General features: G+C 38.2%; 1 protein-coding gene across 1 annotated transcript in view; it reads right to left on the bottom strand.

Annotated features, from left to right (window-relative positions):
• LOC124168647 (unconventional myosin-Ie-like) overlaps positions 1-16386 on the bottom strand; it is a 66216-nt gene that overhangs the window by 21394 nt on the left and 28436 nt on the right. Inside the window, exons 11-18 of the mRNA XM_046546910.1 lie at positions 11742-11912; positions 9520-9686; positions 9287-9424; positions 4468-4617; positions 2853-2997; positions 2204-2324; positions 1653-1816; positions 497-652 (exon numbers count right to left, since the gene is read on the bottom strand). Of these exons, the coding sequence (XP_046402866.1) occupies positions 497-652; positions 1653-1816; positions 2204-2324; positions 2853-2997; positions 4468-4617; positions 9287-9424; positions 9520-9686; positions 11742-11912 (1212 nt within the window). The remainder of the gene's footprint in view (positions 1-496; positions 653-1652; positions 1817-2203; positions 2325-2852; positions 2998-4467; positions 4618-9286; positions 9425-9519; positions 9687-11741; positions 11913-16386) is intronic.

Genomic DNA, 16386 nt, shown 5'->3' with positions numbered 1-16386 from the left:
TAAAGACAGTAGTGCCTTTTATTTCCGAAGGATATGAAAAAATATTGCCTATTACTGAAACCTCTCCATAGTGAACCTCCTTACATCAAATTGCCCAAATTTTGGTCCCCTCCATTACGATGTAAAGAGGTATTACTGTACTTCCAGGATATTAATGAAAATTTCAAATATTTTAGAGAAATTACCTCCTTGTGGGTAGTTTTAATTTGATATAATACAATTACCAATAAGTTCATAAATCCAGCAATAATTCTGGCACCTGAGTTTTACACCTAAGTTCTTTCACCAAATGCTTGGCATTGAAAGTTCAATGCTCTGGTTATAGCCTTAGTCCATTTACTGCATGAGGCAATTTTTTGATTTTTCGAATTCCCCTTGGTATATTTTAGTGAGATTTGGTTCAAACCCCCCCCATAATCTCACGCAAGATTTTCCAAAATGCATATTCTGAGTAGGATTTTCCATATATTACTACATATTAATTACAGGGACATACCTTCATGGGGCTCACTGATATCAAGCTTATCTGAGAAAATTCTAATTTCCTCTTCAGCACCTCAACATACTTCCCCTTGTCCAACCCCTTCTTTATCAGCTCCCTCCCGACTAGAAAGAGGGCATTGGCTGTCAATATCAGGTCTCGTCTGGCCACCTGAAACAAAGAATCACTATTATAAGCACACTTTGATACACGCATGTATCCTTGATGATTTTGACTACTAGTTACATGAGAATATTCTCTCTTTTCAATTGCCGTATTTGTCTGAATGTGGTCCCCCCTTTTTTTTCCAAAAATGCTTGTGGTAAAAGTAAAGGGATGGGACTAAATTCAAACGCTTTAAATTTTTCCTGGAACTGAAGCCTCAAAATTAGGGGGGGGGGGGACAATATTCAGAGGGGGACTATACTCGGAGAAATACGTAATATGTGCTCATCAGGGTATGCTACTCATCAAGAAATTAATATAGTCTAAATAACCATAGGCAACTTCCCGGGATCATTTTTGCATGTCTCTCAACACACTTATTATACATTTACAAGGTTAACATGCTCTGACAACCATTTTCATATTAAGAAAACTGCCAGATAAAAAAAAATTAAATTCTTCTTTTAAAATTGGGTAATGTTTGATAAACAAATACATAGTCCGTAACTCACTTCACTTTTTTTTGATGGCTTGAAGAGAGGATACAAGCCACCTGGATTTCTGAGAGGCAAAACTTCGTATCAAAGAACCCTTCAGATCTAGATATGATGCAAATTCTTACCTCATTATGCTTGCTTTTCTTAATCAATACACTGAGGTATTTATCTTTTCATATTATTATGAATATCAACGTTAACAGCTATGGGCACACGTTTCTGTGTCAACTTCTCAATCAAGGAAATAGCATTCTTCATTTCCACTGGAAGAAGGGTTGGCCCATAACTCATTGGTTTTTGATTTTTTGCTGTAATTCTTTGTCAACAGTAAACGTACTCAACAGACTATGGCACATACATATTGTCTTTGTAACCAGAGGAACCACAACCCAAGAAAACGTTTACTAAATCCTCAACAGATGAGAATTAACCTGTCTGAACTGACCACAAAAGTTGATTGGAAATACTAGGCTACGTTTAAAGAGGAGGAATTGGCCAGTTAGACTTACCTTGAAACGACGGTCATATTTGCTCACAACTTCAGCAAACATAACTTTCTCCCTTCGACCAACTATACTCTGTAGAGTGGGTTTGTATTCCACGCCTATGTAATCTCCAACAAAGTTTCTGTTCAACGAAAACTTCCTTCGCTCCTTCTTACCGTAGAACAAATCTATAATAAAATACACCATCTACATTAAAACTGGGAAATTTATTTTCACTAATTAAAAAATAAAACATGATTGCTCAAATTGTAAGGGATGAATGGCAATTTTGCTGATTTTTGTCGATATTTCAAAATTAGGAAGGAGGCAAAAACATGACAATGACATTAACAATATGACATTAATCGATTTCAAAACTAAGAATAAAATCAGTAATACTGATAAAATTTGCCAAAGTCTTCCAGATATTTAAATATGTCTTGAGAAAAATGTGGCAAAAAAGTTCTTCCAGGTATTAAAATTTGCCTACAGAAAAAAGTGGGAAAACGTGACATCCAACTGAGCACACAAGGTCTGCAACCAATTAATATATGTAACCCATTGATTCCCCATACCTGCAGCTTGTTCCTTTTGGCGCTCATTCTGCTTGCGATTAAAGTATTTCTTGAATGCCTTCTGTATTATTCGCGCATAATGATTAAACTTCCTCTCTCTCATTTCCTCAAGCAGGTAGAGCTGCAAAGAAAAACATGAATAAGAAGACAAAACTTCCCAACCCCTACACTGGAAGCACAAAAAACAGTGACTCCAATTGTAACCAATGGCAGACTGCATCAATGGAGACAACACCCAAAGCAAAGGTAGCAAACCTAGTTGTTTACATTTGCTAGAGTGTTTTATGATGCATTATTTAAAAATGGGGTTTAAAGTAGGACGGTGGATTAATTATGAAATTAATGAGTGAAAATAAGAGCAATGGGAAATCCCATAAAATAGAATAAAAGTCACAAAATTTCAGCTTGCTTTATTGAATGTAATGGAAATTAGAGAGAAATGATTTTCAAAATTGGTCAAATGAATGGTCCTGCAGTTCTTGAGTTAAACTAACTTAATTCATAATGAATAATCATAATTCAAATACATAAAACCCAGAATAGACAGGATGAATGACTCCTACAGCACACATAATACTTTGCCTTTTCCCCCAAACTGTGGGCATACAGATGCATTTTGATTAGTCCAAGCAGATTTGCCTGCACTTACCGATTCTGGAGCTTTGATGAAAACTTTGCTCTTGCCGAGTTGGTACTGATCAGGTGTCATATTCACGGTCTGCATTATCACTTGGATGCCAGCAACCTCTGGCCCCTTCCACTCGGGCCACGTCTTGTCACTCAATATGGCGTACCTACAACAACACAACATTATAACTTATTTGTTCCAAGAGGTCACAAATGCACTGGGGAGAGGAATCCATCAAAAAGACTACGTACATACTTTATGCAGTCAACACATTGGAATGCATGAACACACAACGAACTATATGTACTGCATCAATTAGTACAAACTGATTTTCCAATAAAATCATCTGGATGATAGAAATTAATACTGAGTTGATATTCTTTTGGCTCATATTTAAAGGTATTAGGAGAGACACAATTGTTACAAACAGGAAGTTTGATTGTAAATACATAGGGCATGCCATGGATACGCCTTAGTACCAGGACTGCCTATTGCAAGACCCCAGCCAAAACTAAAGATTACAGGGGCACTTAACTAGTGCTGTGCGAGAGCCTCGTCTCGGTGGTTGAGACGAGAATTTCATTTTTCAGCATTGTCGGGACGAGACTCTCGGTGCAGCGAGATTCTCACCTGGGTCGAGAGTCTTGACGAGAGTCGAGAAGTCTCGCCCCTTCGAGATTTCTCAACACTGGTCGAGACTCCTGGGCAAGGCGAGAATTTTCGATGAATACCGCAATCAGTCGATGAAAGGGTTTACTAAGGTATCTCTTGTGACTTTTATGGATTTATTCACATTATAAAAATATCCTATTTAATAATTTACCCTCTGCATCCCATTTTTTAAAGTGTTCATGATGCTAATAGAGTTCTTAACGAGAGATTTGGAAAAAAAATTATTTCCTTTTCCTGACCTCAATATTTAAAATAAAATTTGAATCTTGGAGTGTAGGTCTTTAAATTGAAATGTAAATTTTGCCGACGTTTCCGTTTATTTACAAACCATTATCAGGGCTTAAAATGAAATTGAGTAAATAATTTTGATACACAAGCATGTGAAAGGGTTACATCAAAAGTTTCTTATTATCATAATATAATAAAAAAGAAACATTCACTTGTAAATTAACAAAAAAGAAGAGATCATAGTCTAATTCTATAGAATTTTATATAATTCTTTTTGCAATGTTTATTTATGGTAACTAAGGTTCATAGCACCTGTCAATTTTGGTTAATTAAATAATGAAATATGCTTAAATTGCCAATGTTGATCTTAATTACACATATTTTTGGAAATATATAACATGTCTTAAAATAATCTTTTTGCTAAATAATAATAATCTTTTATTTTTTTCGAGGAACCGGGAGTCTCGATGGGTGTCGAGAAATCTCGAAGGGGCGAGACTTTCAAGTCTCGTCAAGACTCTCGCCGTGCCGTCCCGACAATACTGAGAAACGAAATCCTCGTCTCGACCGTCGAGACTCTCGGATGGTCGAGAGTCATGCACAGCCCTACACTTAACCCATCATTAGCTAGTAAAAAAAACATGGTTTATATGAGCCCCAATTAGGGGAGGCACCCTCCATTGCGAGAGGCTCAATCTTTGGAAAACATTCACCACAGGTTCATTCTGTCTCTCACCTATGCAGAAACTTCTTGAACACACGCCGATAAGCAAATCCAGCTCGACGAACCCTGATATTCTCTTTGAGGCCCAAGTACTCCACCTGATGTTTCACTCTTAGTTCTTCCCAATCTCTTGGCTTTTTTGTTTCATTTGGTTTGATACACCTTAAAAAGGAAACAGAATAAGATGAAATATTCATCAATTAGGATTCGATTCAACAAAATGTTGGTGGAATACATTATACAAAACAATACATGATTGACCACACCTTAAACATGCAGCAAGCATATGGGATCTGGTGCAGAAATACTTAATCAACAAAGGAAAACTGCAGGGTCTGTCAAAAACTGCTACTGACGTAGAGAAAGCACTACACAGACGTTAAGCAAACTAGGACTGGAAGCTACGAGCTAGGTTTAGATTGCTTGAACAATTCAGAATAGATATCTTTGGGAGTGACACAGATATATCTTGAGTCACACTATATTCCCAGGCCTGACAGAAGTGATAAGTTAAGAGAGATATTTTTCCAAACGGATAGGTATGGGAATTCAATTTTCTGCCAAACCATAATGGACTTTAATAAACGCAAGTCGTAATTTTGTTTGAGCATTTCCTTTTTGTACGTAAACAACCAGTATCCTAACACACACGCCACACACATTTTTAGGCAGCTTGCTGGGAAGTAAGAAGATGTAGATACATCCCTGGTGATGCCTTTGCACAAACCCAAACACAAATCTGAGGCAGGGGAGGCTCAAGGGAAGGAACTACTCTACCTACTCATGTGGTATCACCTACCAGTGCCTGAGGTAAATATTCTTAGTCGACCCTACATAAGTGGTGGGGGGTAATTCCGTCATCAAGTTCTCTCAAATGATGTAGATGATGGCACAGCACCAATTTTCCACTCTGGTTGCATAATGAGACCCTACTATGACACTAAGAAAAGACGTCCGATAATTTTCAGGCGTATGGTTAGGGCGACGGCTCAAGGTAAATAAACAATCAGTCGTCCACCATGTCATGTCGGTATGTTAATTATTGCTGCAAATACTCTCATATCAAGCCAAAAGTAGAGACATACTGTCTTTAAATCACTTCAAAAGCAGTCTTTTCAAGATAGTGACAAATACGGGGCAAATATGATCATTGACTTGGGAACTTATGTTTCATCATCAAGGTTCGTTTTTTGCTTTTACCATCTGTAGGTAAGTTTACAATGCGGCAATTAGCGGCAAGAAAATATGTTTCCTATGGTTATACATAAATGAAGTACATATTGGTTTCTCAAATGCATACCAAAAGCCAAACGTGAAAAATACATAATCGCAGAAACAAGGTGATGTATATACCACAACGTTGTACTTATTATTCTTTAGCCGATTTTATTATTTATTTCACTTGATGGGTAAAATGAGGAAGTATTATTACCTTTCTCCTGTGATTCTCAACATTTTAAAATGGTTCATGTGAACTCGTCTCCCTTAATATGCATTATAACGTAGATTATTTAATCGAAGTGATCAGCAGACAAAATTTGGCCACCATGTTTTCTAGGGTGTAGGGCTGGTTCAGGTACTCAACATCAAGTAGAGCCCGTTTAGTTCCAAAAACGGCCATATGTCGGGTGAGATCGGTTTATATAGGGGCTGATGACATATCTAGGGTCGGTTAACCCTACAGTGTTGACTTAGAATACAGTCCTAAGTCTGGAGTGAGCTCTTTCCTCACCAGTCAAAGCCAATGTTTGGATTACACCACTGAGTGAGTGAGTAACGACTATATAAATATGTAGTTCAAGCAATAAGATATTGAATAAAATCCAAAGATTCAAGCGTGATGGTGTGGAATTTTTCCATATTGAAGTATGTAAATACTTACGATTTTCCACAATAATATAATTTATTACGACCTAGGTTTCAATATTACCACATCACCTTGAAGATGATGTGGTGACATTGAAACCAAAGTCATAATAACTGTGGAAGATTGCAAGTATTCATTTCAATATAATGATATATATAAAATATCAATGCTAAAGATGCTTCTACAGCATTCCACGCGAATGAAATAAAAGATACTGACTAATAAATAAATATGTAAATGAATAAATATTGCATGGCACAGAACTTTCAAAGGAAATAAATAGTAAAAACTTCACCTTCGCACCAATAGTAAAAACTGTAGAAACTGGAAAAAATTTTGCACACACAGAGAAGTGATTTTTAACCGAGGAAATAATTGCAGAATAGCAAGTGTAAAAATTATGACATGTAAGTAACATTATGGAACCACCTGTAAAAGCATGTAAAATCCCAAAATTCCAAGCAGGAACAATCATTTGCCTCGACTTGTCAAGGCATATGAATATCTCTTGAATTAAATTTCCACACTGAAGAAGTAATTTCTCAACAGGATGAATGAAGACTAGAGATGTGCGAATAGTATCCGCGAATACTCGAATACCTCGAATACTAGAAAGTATTCGATATTCGAGATCTCGAATATTTATGCCAAAGGTGCCGTCTCGAATACCTCGAATACTTTTAATTTCGCGTCATACACTGTCGCTCGCACGTCGTTGGTAGTTGACTCGAAAAAATGAGGAGAACTCTAGTCGTTTAGTGCATGCAGCGCCGTTTTAGGCAAGCTGACGAACTACATCAAATTCGCGGGTTAGAGCGGTGAATAGAGTTCAACGTGGGGAACCGAAATTGATCAGGTGAAAAAAATCCCAAAATCCTAGGTGTCCCCCATCAGGAGAAGCTCAGTGCCGTGGGATAGTGACATTGGCGCATTTCCCACGATCCGCTATCCACCTCAATTCAGCGTTCGCCCCACCCCCTCCGACGATTTCCTCTTCTCGGAAATCAAACAAAAGGTCCCGGCTGGCCCAGGGATCGTATTACGAAGACCTCAGCTTCGAAAAAAATATCAAGTTACCGGAAAATAAGAATCGCGTTTCACCCTTCTTCCCCAGGAGATGAAACTACCATAGGGAGGAACTCATCAGTGCCGTGGGATAGTGACATTGGCGCATTTCCCACGATCTGCTATCCCCCTCCATTCAGCGTTCGCCCCACCCCCTCCGACGATTTCCTCTTCTCGGAAATCAAACAAAAGGTCCCGGCTGGCCCAGGGATCGTATTACGAAGACCTCAGCTTCGAAAAAAATATCAAGTTACCGGAAAATAAGAATCGCGTTTCACCCTTCTTCCCCAGGAGATGAAACTACCATAGGGAGGAACTCATCAGTGCCGTGGGATAGTGACATTGGCGCATTTCCCACGATCTGCTATCCCCCTCCATTCAGCGTTCGCCCCACCCCCTCCGACGATTTCCTCTTCTCCGAAATCAAACAAAAGGTCCCAGCTCACGCAGGGATCGTATTACGAAGACCTTAGCTTCGAAAAAAATATCAAGTTTCACGAGAACAATAAAAACGTGTCTCACGCCCCCCCCCCCCCTCTACTCACCCACGGGCCTTTTTCTGTTTACCTGCTTCGAAGTTCCCCATTTCTGGAGGTCAACTGCTGCATGAGTCATCTACTAGCCCAAAAGTTGTCTAACAATGACTTTCGGCTATTGATATTACGCTTTTATTAAATTGAAATATTAGTAATAAGCGCGTAATTTAAAAAAGAATAAGACCAAACACGACATATTTCTGACTTTATTTAAGCATTTTACGCAGGAAAATAAATGCCGGAAAGACGAAGAAATACGACGGAGGCTTAGCATTTTGGCGTAATGCTCAAATACGGTGCTCTCCTATTATTTTTTATAGCCTCAATTGAAATATTAATACTCCTGGAGTACGTATTTAACGATTCTAGATTTTTATAAGACGATATCTATTTTTCGCGATTAAATTAAAAGTGAAAATTTTCAAGCGCGCGAAAATGCGACGGGTAAGTATGAATGCCGGGAAAAACTCCGCGTGACGTCGTTCTGCTTCCCGCTGCCGCGAGTGAGGTGACCTTGGGGTGAGGCTCTGAGCGCTAACACGACGCAGGATGCTAGCAGGTAGCCGAGTACCATGCTAGCTGGTAGCGCTTGGCTAAAATAAGGATTATTAATACCTTATCAAGCAAAGAAAACTTTCCGACCACAGCCAGTTTTAATAAGTGATTATTAAGACATGTTTCCCTGATCTTTGTGCCTCATGCATGCATTGGTAACCTTAGACGATGTAAACTCCTATCCTCTCGTGTAGAAAATAGGTCCCTGTGATGTCAACTGGAGTGGCATTACATGGGTGCCAATCTGGCCTTTTTCAAATGAGGATAAAATTGGCCATTGCCATTGGTCTAAACCGGTATTTCTAGAACCAAATAATTTGTATATTATGAATACACCAATGGTGGGTAACAAATCACAATCAATGCCTTTCATTTTCTTTAATGAAGGAAACTACCCTATTGTTTATATAAAATTAAAATATTCCATTAATCAGCCAAATTCCTGTTTGAATCCTTTAAAGGCAATTACAATTACTCGCCAAAATCTTGGGTTTCCTGCTGCATAAGCGACCTGGTCAAACATTTTCACATTCATCGTTTAGTATTCGAGGTATTCGAAATTCGAGGTATTCGAATATTCGAGCAATGATTTGATATTCGAATTCGATATTCGAATTCGAGAAATCTACTATTCGACCCATCCCTAATGAAGACCCATAATATTATAAAAAAATAATACACTTTTCCCCATTACATATTTTTCCATGACATAACTAATGAATCATCAAACAATAAAACTAAAAATATGATCCTCAAGAACCTCTTTTCATACAGGTTGAGTGATGTGTCAAGCCACGGATTTTCTCACCTGATATAGTGAGGGGCACACTTCATAAGCTCTTCAACCAATTTGTTTGCTTGTGTGCGTATCTTGGAACCTGCAGTAGTAGGCCTGGACTTGGAGCCACTGTTGATTTGCTCGGGGAACAACCTCCGGATGAATGTACTGAGGAAGAGACAAGCAGTTGAATAGAGGGAGGTATTATGAACATGTCCATAATTGGGCTCACAGTGTTATACATCTCTCACATAGACACTTACTTGGAACTTGATTGCATCAGTTCTATCAAGTCAGGAACTAATACATCTCTATTTCGGTCACAGAAACCTTCAACATTGTACGACACCATGCCAGCGTAATGATGGATGATGAAGCCTTCTTTATTCCTTTGAAAGTGCTGATTAGTACCAGCTGATGCACTAAGTTTCTATTAAAGAAGGAGAAAAAGAGACAAAGTAGTCATCAATTTACAATGCTCACAATTACAAGGCTTTTTGCATTACACATATGTATACATACTAATATAATACTGCTGAAGTGCTTCAATTTTTATAGAACTCATGAGGCAATGCTAAACATAGAACTCATATTAGTATAAATAAGATCAAATAAATTATGCAACAAAGTATGCAGGGGGAAGGTAGGGATTTTGAAAAATGATTACTATTTATGCTCACAAAGGGTTAAAGGAGGTAAAATTGGCCCAAAACGTGCTTACACAATGCTCCTGCACACAAACTGTAGCCAAAATGCAAAACTGACGAGGAATGCTTTCAAGATTGAAGCGGATGGCAGAATACCTTTTTTATTGGACATCCTAATTTACTGGAGAGATGATGGCAGCCTTGGACATGTTATTAATTGCAAGAATCGACTCAGCCATCCCCATCCCTCTCATAGAAGAGCAGTTTTATCCACCCTTTTGCAACAGGAAAAACCAATATTCAACGAGGAAAGCCTACAGAAGGAGATATTTATTTAAAGATTTTCTGACAAAATGGCAGCAACAATATGGAGATTCTTTCAACTCTAAAAAATACCTTGAATCCTAAAGACACAAAAAGTGACTAAGGTTTCTTGGAAGAATACCTATTCCTTATACCACTTCTTTTTCAAGTATACTGACCCGGGTTTTGATGAATAATTATCATAATTAGGCATAAATTCTTAGCTATTTATTTTATTATTGTAACCTAAATTATGTAACGGAAGAAGAGATGACTTTGAAACTGACACCAGCACAGGGGAAAAAGATGGGTAAATGTATTTGTTCGTGAGTGTTTTCCTGGGTATTAAAAATTTTTTAAATTACTAATTGCTCTCTAAATTGTGGTGGGTGTTGCATAATTTGAAAATATTCATTTTAAAGTTATGCAACAACCATATTTTAATGAAGTGATCAAGGACCGGAATCTATCACTGCGGCCATCATCCAATACATTATGACGGTATTAGGAAAATTTTCAAGAATGCTAAAAAGGCATGGAATTGATTCCTACTTACAGGCCTGGTCTAAACCTAGGAGCCATCTATTGAGAGTCAAGGATCCATGAGGACTCGCAACTTCGAGCATCTACCAGACACCCTGTAAGTGTTGGAGTGTAGAGTTATATGTAATGAGGTTGAAGGAATGTCAAAGGCAACTCAGATTTGGACGAAGCTTGTGTTTAAAAAATGATTCAATTTAAGAATTCGTGGTCTCAAAATGTGCGGATCAGTAAGATACCAATTATAAAAAAAAGCCTCAGGTTCATGTGACGATGGATTACGTTGCGAATGGAGGCAGTGTTTTGGCATGAAGGAATCAAATTACAACAAAACAGATGAAATTTTTGCCCAACGGACTCTAAAATATCATGTTCACCGTAGGAAACATTATGTCTGGGCTGAAAACCTCAACATTCAAAATAACTGCCTCTAGACCCTTTACTAACGGCTATCCAACATTGCATAAACCTTGGGCAATTTTAATAATTTTTTTGCACTAATTCAAATATTTCGAGACCACGAATTCTCAATCATTTTTGGAATATAAGCACCGGTCTAACCTCAGAACTCTGCCAACCCAAAAAAACCTGAAGCAGCAGGCCACAATCATTCCATCAATTGGAACTAGGTAAAAATCCTGCTCCCTAAGACTTCGAAGAGATTCGGCTTGAAGATAATATGTAACTTCAATCGTGACATGGGATGTGCACTCAGCAAAATCTGGAAGCTGACCCTGAGGAGTATGAGATTGGCCCATGAAGGACAAAAACTGGCCAATGAGAGGAGACCTTGGCAAAAGGACCAACAATCGATACAAATATCACACAATTGCACGGACCTGTCATCTGCCCTGAAGATGGGAACTGACTCGATTCTTAACAAATTGGCAGTAATATAAATAATCATATATGCAGTTGGAAAGTAGAGTAGCCTTTTTAAACTCTTTATAGGCATTGATTCAAAGCTCCTACTCGCTCAGTTGAAAGGTACTCACGTTCTGCAGGTCTTCGTCAGCACCATCAGAGACAGCATGCAGCGTGGCACACACGTCGTCCAGCACTGAGATGATACCAGGGGGCCTCTTGCTCTCAATCAGATCACACACCACCTTGTTGTTGAAGTAGTCAACTGGTGTCCACGCAATGTTCTCCTGCACATACTCCTCCTACAGAAACAAAAGTGACAAGAGTGTAGGGCCTTTGCATTAGTGACAGCACGAGCTACTAGTCATGTTGCAACGTTAACACCACTGAGTGAAAATACAGTCATTACTCCTTACATTAGTTTACCAAGGTTCGAACTGACATTTAATTACAAACATCATGTAGAAAACACCTATTTCAAGTATGATCAAAATGCATGACTGACACTCACTCCATATTGAAGGTAAATAAAGGAACTAGTGCTCTAACATCAAAGGAGAAGATCGTCTAAGAACTGTACTTTACTTCTGACAATTAAAATAAATGGCAACCAATCCCATTAGATGCAGAAAGTTTCTCGGGTTTTCCATAGGTTGATGTTTTCCATGTCTCCCGACGTTTCGAGCAGCGACTTGCTGTTCATCCTCATTCGGAAGATCCCCTGAGGATGAACAGCAAGTCACGGCTCGAAACATCGGGAGATATGGAAGACATCAACCGGTGGAAAACCCAAGAAACATTTCTGCAGCTGATACGCCGAGAAAACCTAAGATCATAGATCCCATTAGATGACATAATATGGTTCCCTCCAAAAGTACCTTTGCATGTAGTTGGCAAACCGTAACACAAGTTTTCTCTATTTCAATGGAATTGAATGACCTGCAGAAGGCATATTTATCCACAGTCAATGCTGTAGAGGAAAAAAAATGAGGTTATTTGATTGCACCACTAAGAGGACTCAAGGATTTAGTTTGCTACTGCATCATTGAAAATTAATAATTTTTTCATATATTATTAAAAATTATGTTTTGCCTTCATATAAAATATCCATTGATGTTAAAAAGCAAATTACGGGTACATTGAACATGCATAATTCAATCTCTAAGATTTCCAATTAATATTTCCACAAGATATTGAAGACGAATGTATTGAAGTGCCAAGTTTCATTCAACTAACTTGATTGGACTTCAACTGCAGCATTTATTTGCAAATAACTGAAAATGTAGTATGCTGTAGTGCCTATATTATATTTTTATACTAATTCTTATGATACAATGAGCATTTTACATGTTTTTCAGTCAGAATGGTATATATATCCCCCAAATTAATAATTATGTCGTACTTAGAACTGCCATAAAAGACAGTATCAAACTGTGGACCTTCAATTGTAATTCCAATAAGATATTGCACAGAAAGCCGATTTTTAATGGCCATCAGTCAATTAAGCACAATTATAAGATTATCTATTGTAATTTTCATGAAAATAATATACAAGTCATTTCATCCACCAACCTCCTTACATCTAATGAACATAAAACATGCATGTTGGTAAAATTCGCCAACATGGAAAATTAATGTTTATATTTAAGACGACGTAATCGTGGTAGAGTAATGAGTCGAACAATTGGCAGCTACTGAGGAATCCCGGGAATCAAAACCAGAGTAAACACCCCCAAACCACAACATCAAAAACGCAGCTTAAAGCACGCCCCGGTTGTGTATGCAACCCCCGCTACATAAACACCGCACGATAATAAAAACGTGTAAGGAGGGCGTCAGTTGTGCAGGTGACGACAATGAAATACCGACAAATGCATGATTTGACGCGAAGTTTTCCAAATTAAGTTACGGGCAAGAAAAAACGCTTTAATGCCCGTTGAGTCAAGATATTTTTTCGCACAGTCAAAATAGTCGAGAGAAATATTTACTCCCAGTAGATTAACAAAAAATGCCTATATACGTCAAAAAATTTACCTCACTGAATTTACAAGATGCTTAAAAATATTTCAATAAAACTTTTTAATCCAAGAAAATTAAACTTCAAGAATCGAATTCATTCAATTTAATAACTATTTAAGCTATATAGCAGCAAACTTGAGCGTTCTGTTCAAATCTACTTCGAGTTTCCAAAGCGTTTCCTTCCGTAAACGGCGAAACGCATAATATGTATTATCGCTAATAAACGCTATAATAAGTACGCAAAAACATAAAATGATGACAGATATCATATTTGACCCCCTACTGTTCTTTCAGGATGGAAAAATAGGGTGGTTTCCAATTATTGCCTAAATTGAAAGATTATTACTCCTGGAGTACGTATTTCACGCTTTTAAATTTTTTAATGACGATATCTGTTTTTGCGATTTAATGAAAATTTTCAAACACGCGAAAAACGCGACGGCAAAGTATGAATACTGGGAAAAGCCCGTGTGACGTCATTATGGTTCCGGCTGCCTCCGTGTGAGGCCACCTTGGTGCGAGAGTATGAGCGCCGCTACGATGCAGGCTGCTAGCAGGTAGCAGAGTACCCGCAGGTAGCACTTGGCTTAAGTAAGGATTATTAATACCCTATCAAACGGAGGAAACTTACCGACCTTAGGCAATTTTAATAGGTGATTATTAAGAGATGTCTCCCTGAGCTCTGTGCCTCATGCACGCACTGGTAATCTCAGACGATGTACCGCTGACCCAACCCCTGACTACTCGTATAGCATCTGTGCCCCTGTCACGTCACGTGGAGTGGCATCGCATGGCCGCCAATCTGACCTTTTTCAAATGAGGTTAAAATTGACCACTAACATTCGTCTTAACTAAGTAATTTGTACATTATGAATACACTAATGGTGGGTAACGAATCGCAATCAATGCCTTTCGTTTTCTTTGATGAAGGAAACTACCCCCTTGTTCCGTCATTCCAGTGTGTCTTATGCAATGGTTGTCTATTTAGGGGAAGATTGCAATCATGAAGACAGCATGATAACGCCTGGCATTATATTCGTGGATGTCCCAGTGTGCGTCCCATGATCCAACGAACGACCTTGGGCGATTGACACCGACCGGCAGCCGTTAGGAAGTCGCCCGCGGCTTGCTCCAGCAGGAACGCCTTGGCGACTCAACGGGCCGGAACCACGCTTTTTTCCGATGCACGCAAAAAATGCACAGCTCCCTCACACGGACGGTTGAAAATGATCGAGTCACTTCGCAGTTTACAGAACGAAACGAATTGAAAACTCAAAGAGAATTTATAGTCAAAAGAGCGGTCAATTTGGCTGAAACCTATTAGCGCTGATGTCTGGAGCAGTGGAACAGCGAGGGTGGGGGTCCGGACCCCCCGAAATATAAAAGCATACTTACTTTGAATCAAAAAAGAAAACCAAATATTGAAAATCATGAATTTACAAGAGATTTCTTTGAAAAATGAAGTTTTTCCGATTTTTAAAAAATGCTAAAATTAGTTTAAAACCCTCTACTTAGTATCCTGTTTTTCAAAAATTTTCCCTTCTGGCTTTGGACAACCCTCTCCCCCCATCGAGCAAAATTCATTGCTACGCCACTGGTCTGAAGTAACCAAAAAGCCGATATCAACGATGAAAACCCCAGATTCAGTTTCATTAATGTTAAAGAAAAAATTATAATTCCCACACCTTTCCCTAAAATCCTATTACTTACCATTAATTTTGAATTCATTATTATATTTCGTACTTTGCCGTTCTTTGTGGCGGCGGTCGTTTCCCGCTAAACCGAAGGCAGTGGGTTCGAGTCCCGCCTGGGTAGCTTTCCCCTGTACAGGGTATAGATGCTCCTGAACATTTAATTGTTAAATGTCATAAAACCCAAACCCAAGTAGCGCTATTTTCGTTGGTGTGTAAATAAAAAATAAATAAAATTTCCATGGATTTGATTCTTATGAAATAAATCTGCTCAAAAACAAGTAAGAAAAACTCTCCTTTAGGAAATAGAAACATAAAAACAAACGCTATTGTGATAGGCAGCCGATCAAAATCATCACGTGATCTAGGACTTTGCCATTTAAACCTTTATCGGATGGACAGACGCCGAAAATCGGTCATTATCACAATAAAACAAAATTATATTGTAAATATCCATTGCAAACAATATTTAACTTTCATCATTGTCAATAGATAGGATGCTTCAATTGAAGACGTACTTTGGCCAGCACGATATTGATATTCTGACTGAGAGAAGTATTTTTCTTAATCTAACCCGGTGAAGTAAAAAGTGGAGTAAGTAGTACCACCTTAAGGATTACCAGCTTTCCTATTTTTCCTGAAATTAAAGGGGGGGCGGGAAGCAGGGCGACCTCCCTCTATACTCAGGAGGGGTATTTCGCAAACGCTTCACAGTTGGATATTTAAGTTAGCTGGATAGTGCTATTAATAATTTACGTGCCGATTTATATGAAACTTCGAACAAGAGTTTTTCCGTGAAATCTCTGAACAAAGGGAAAAAAATACACTCCATCGAGTTAATAAGATTTTCAACGCAGTTTCATGATGTGCAGTCTCATGATGTACGGCATAAATCGCACCTATTAATCAAGTACGAACATATAGACCTTTTTTTAAGGAATGAAAAATAAAAATATGTTTAAAAACCTTCCAAAGAGAAATTAAGGGACATTAATAATTAAATATAGCGAAAATTTTTAAAAAATAATTTATGCTGACATCACAGGCCACTAAAAAGTCAAACCAT

Source organism: Ischnura elegans, chromosome 12 (assembly GCF_921293095.1).
Source record: "Ischnura elegans chromosome 12, ioIscEleg1.1, whole genome shotgun sequence".
Lineage (NCBI taxonomy): Eukaryota > Metazoa > Arthropoda > Insecta > Odonata > Coenagrionidae > Ischnura > Ischnura elegans.
The sequence above is the reverse complement of the archived record's forward strand: the minus strand, read 5'-3'. Positions and strand labels throughout refer to the sequence as shown.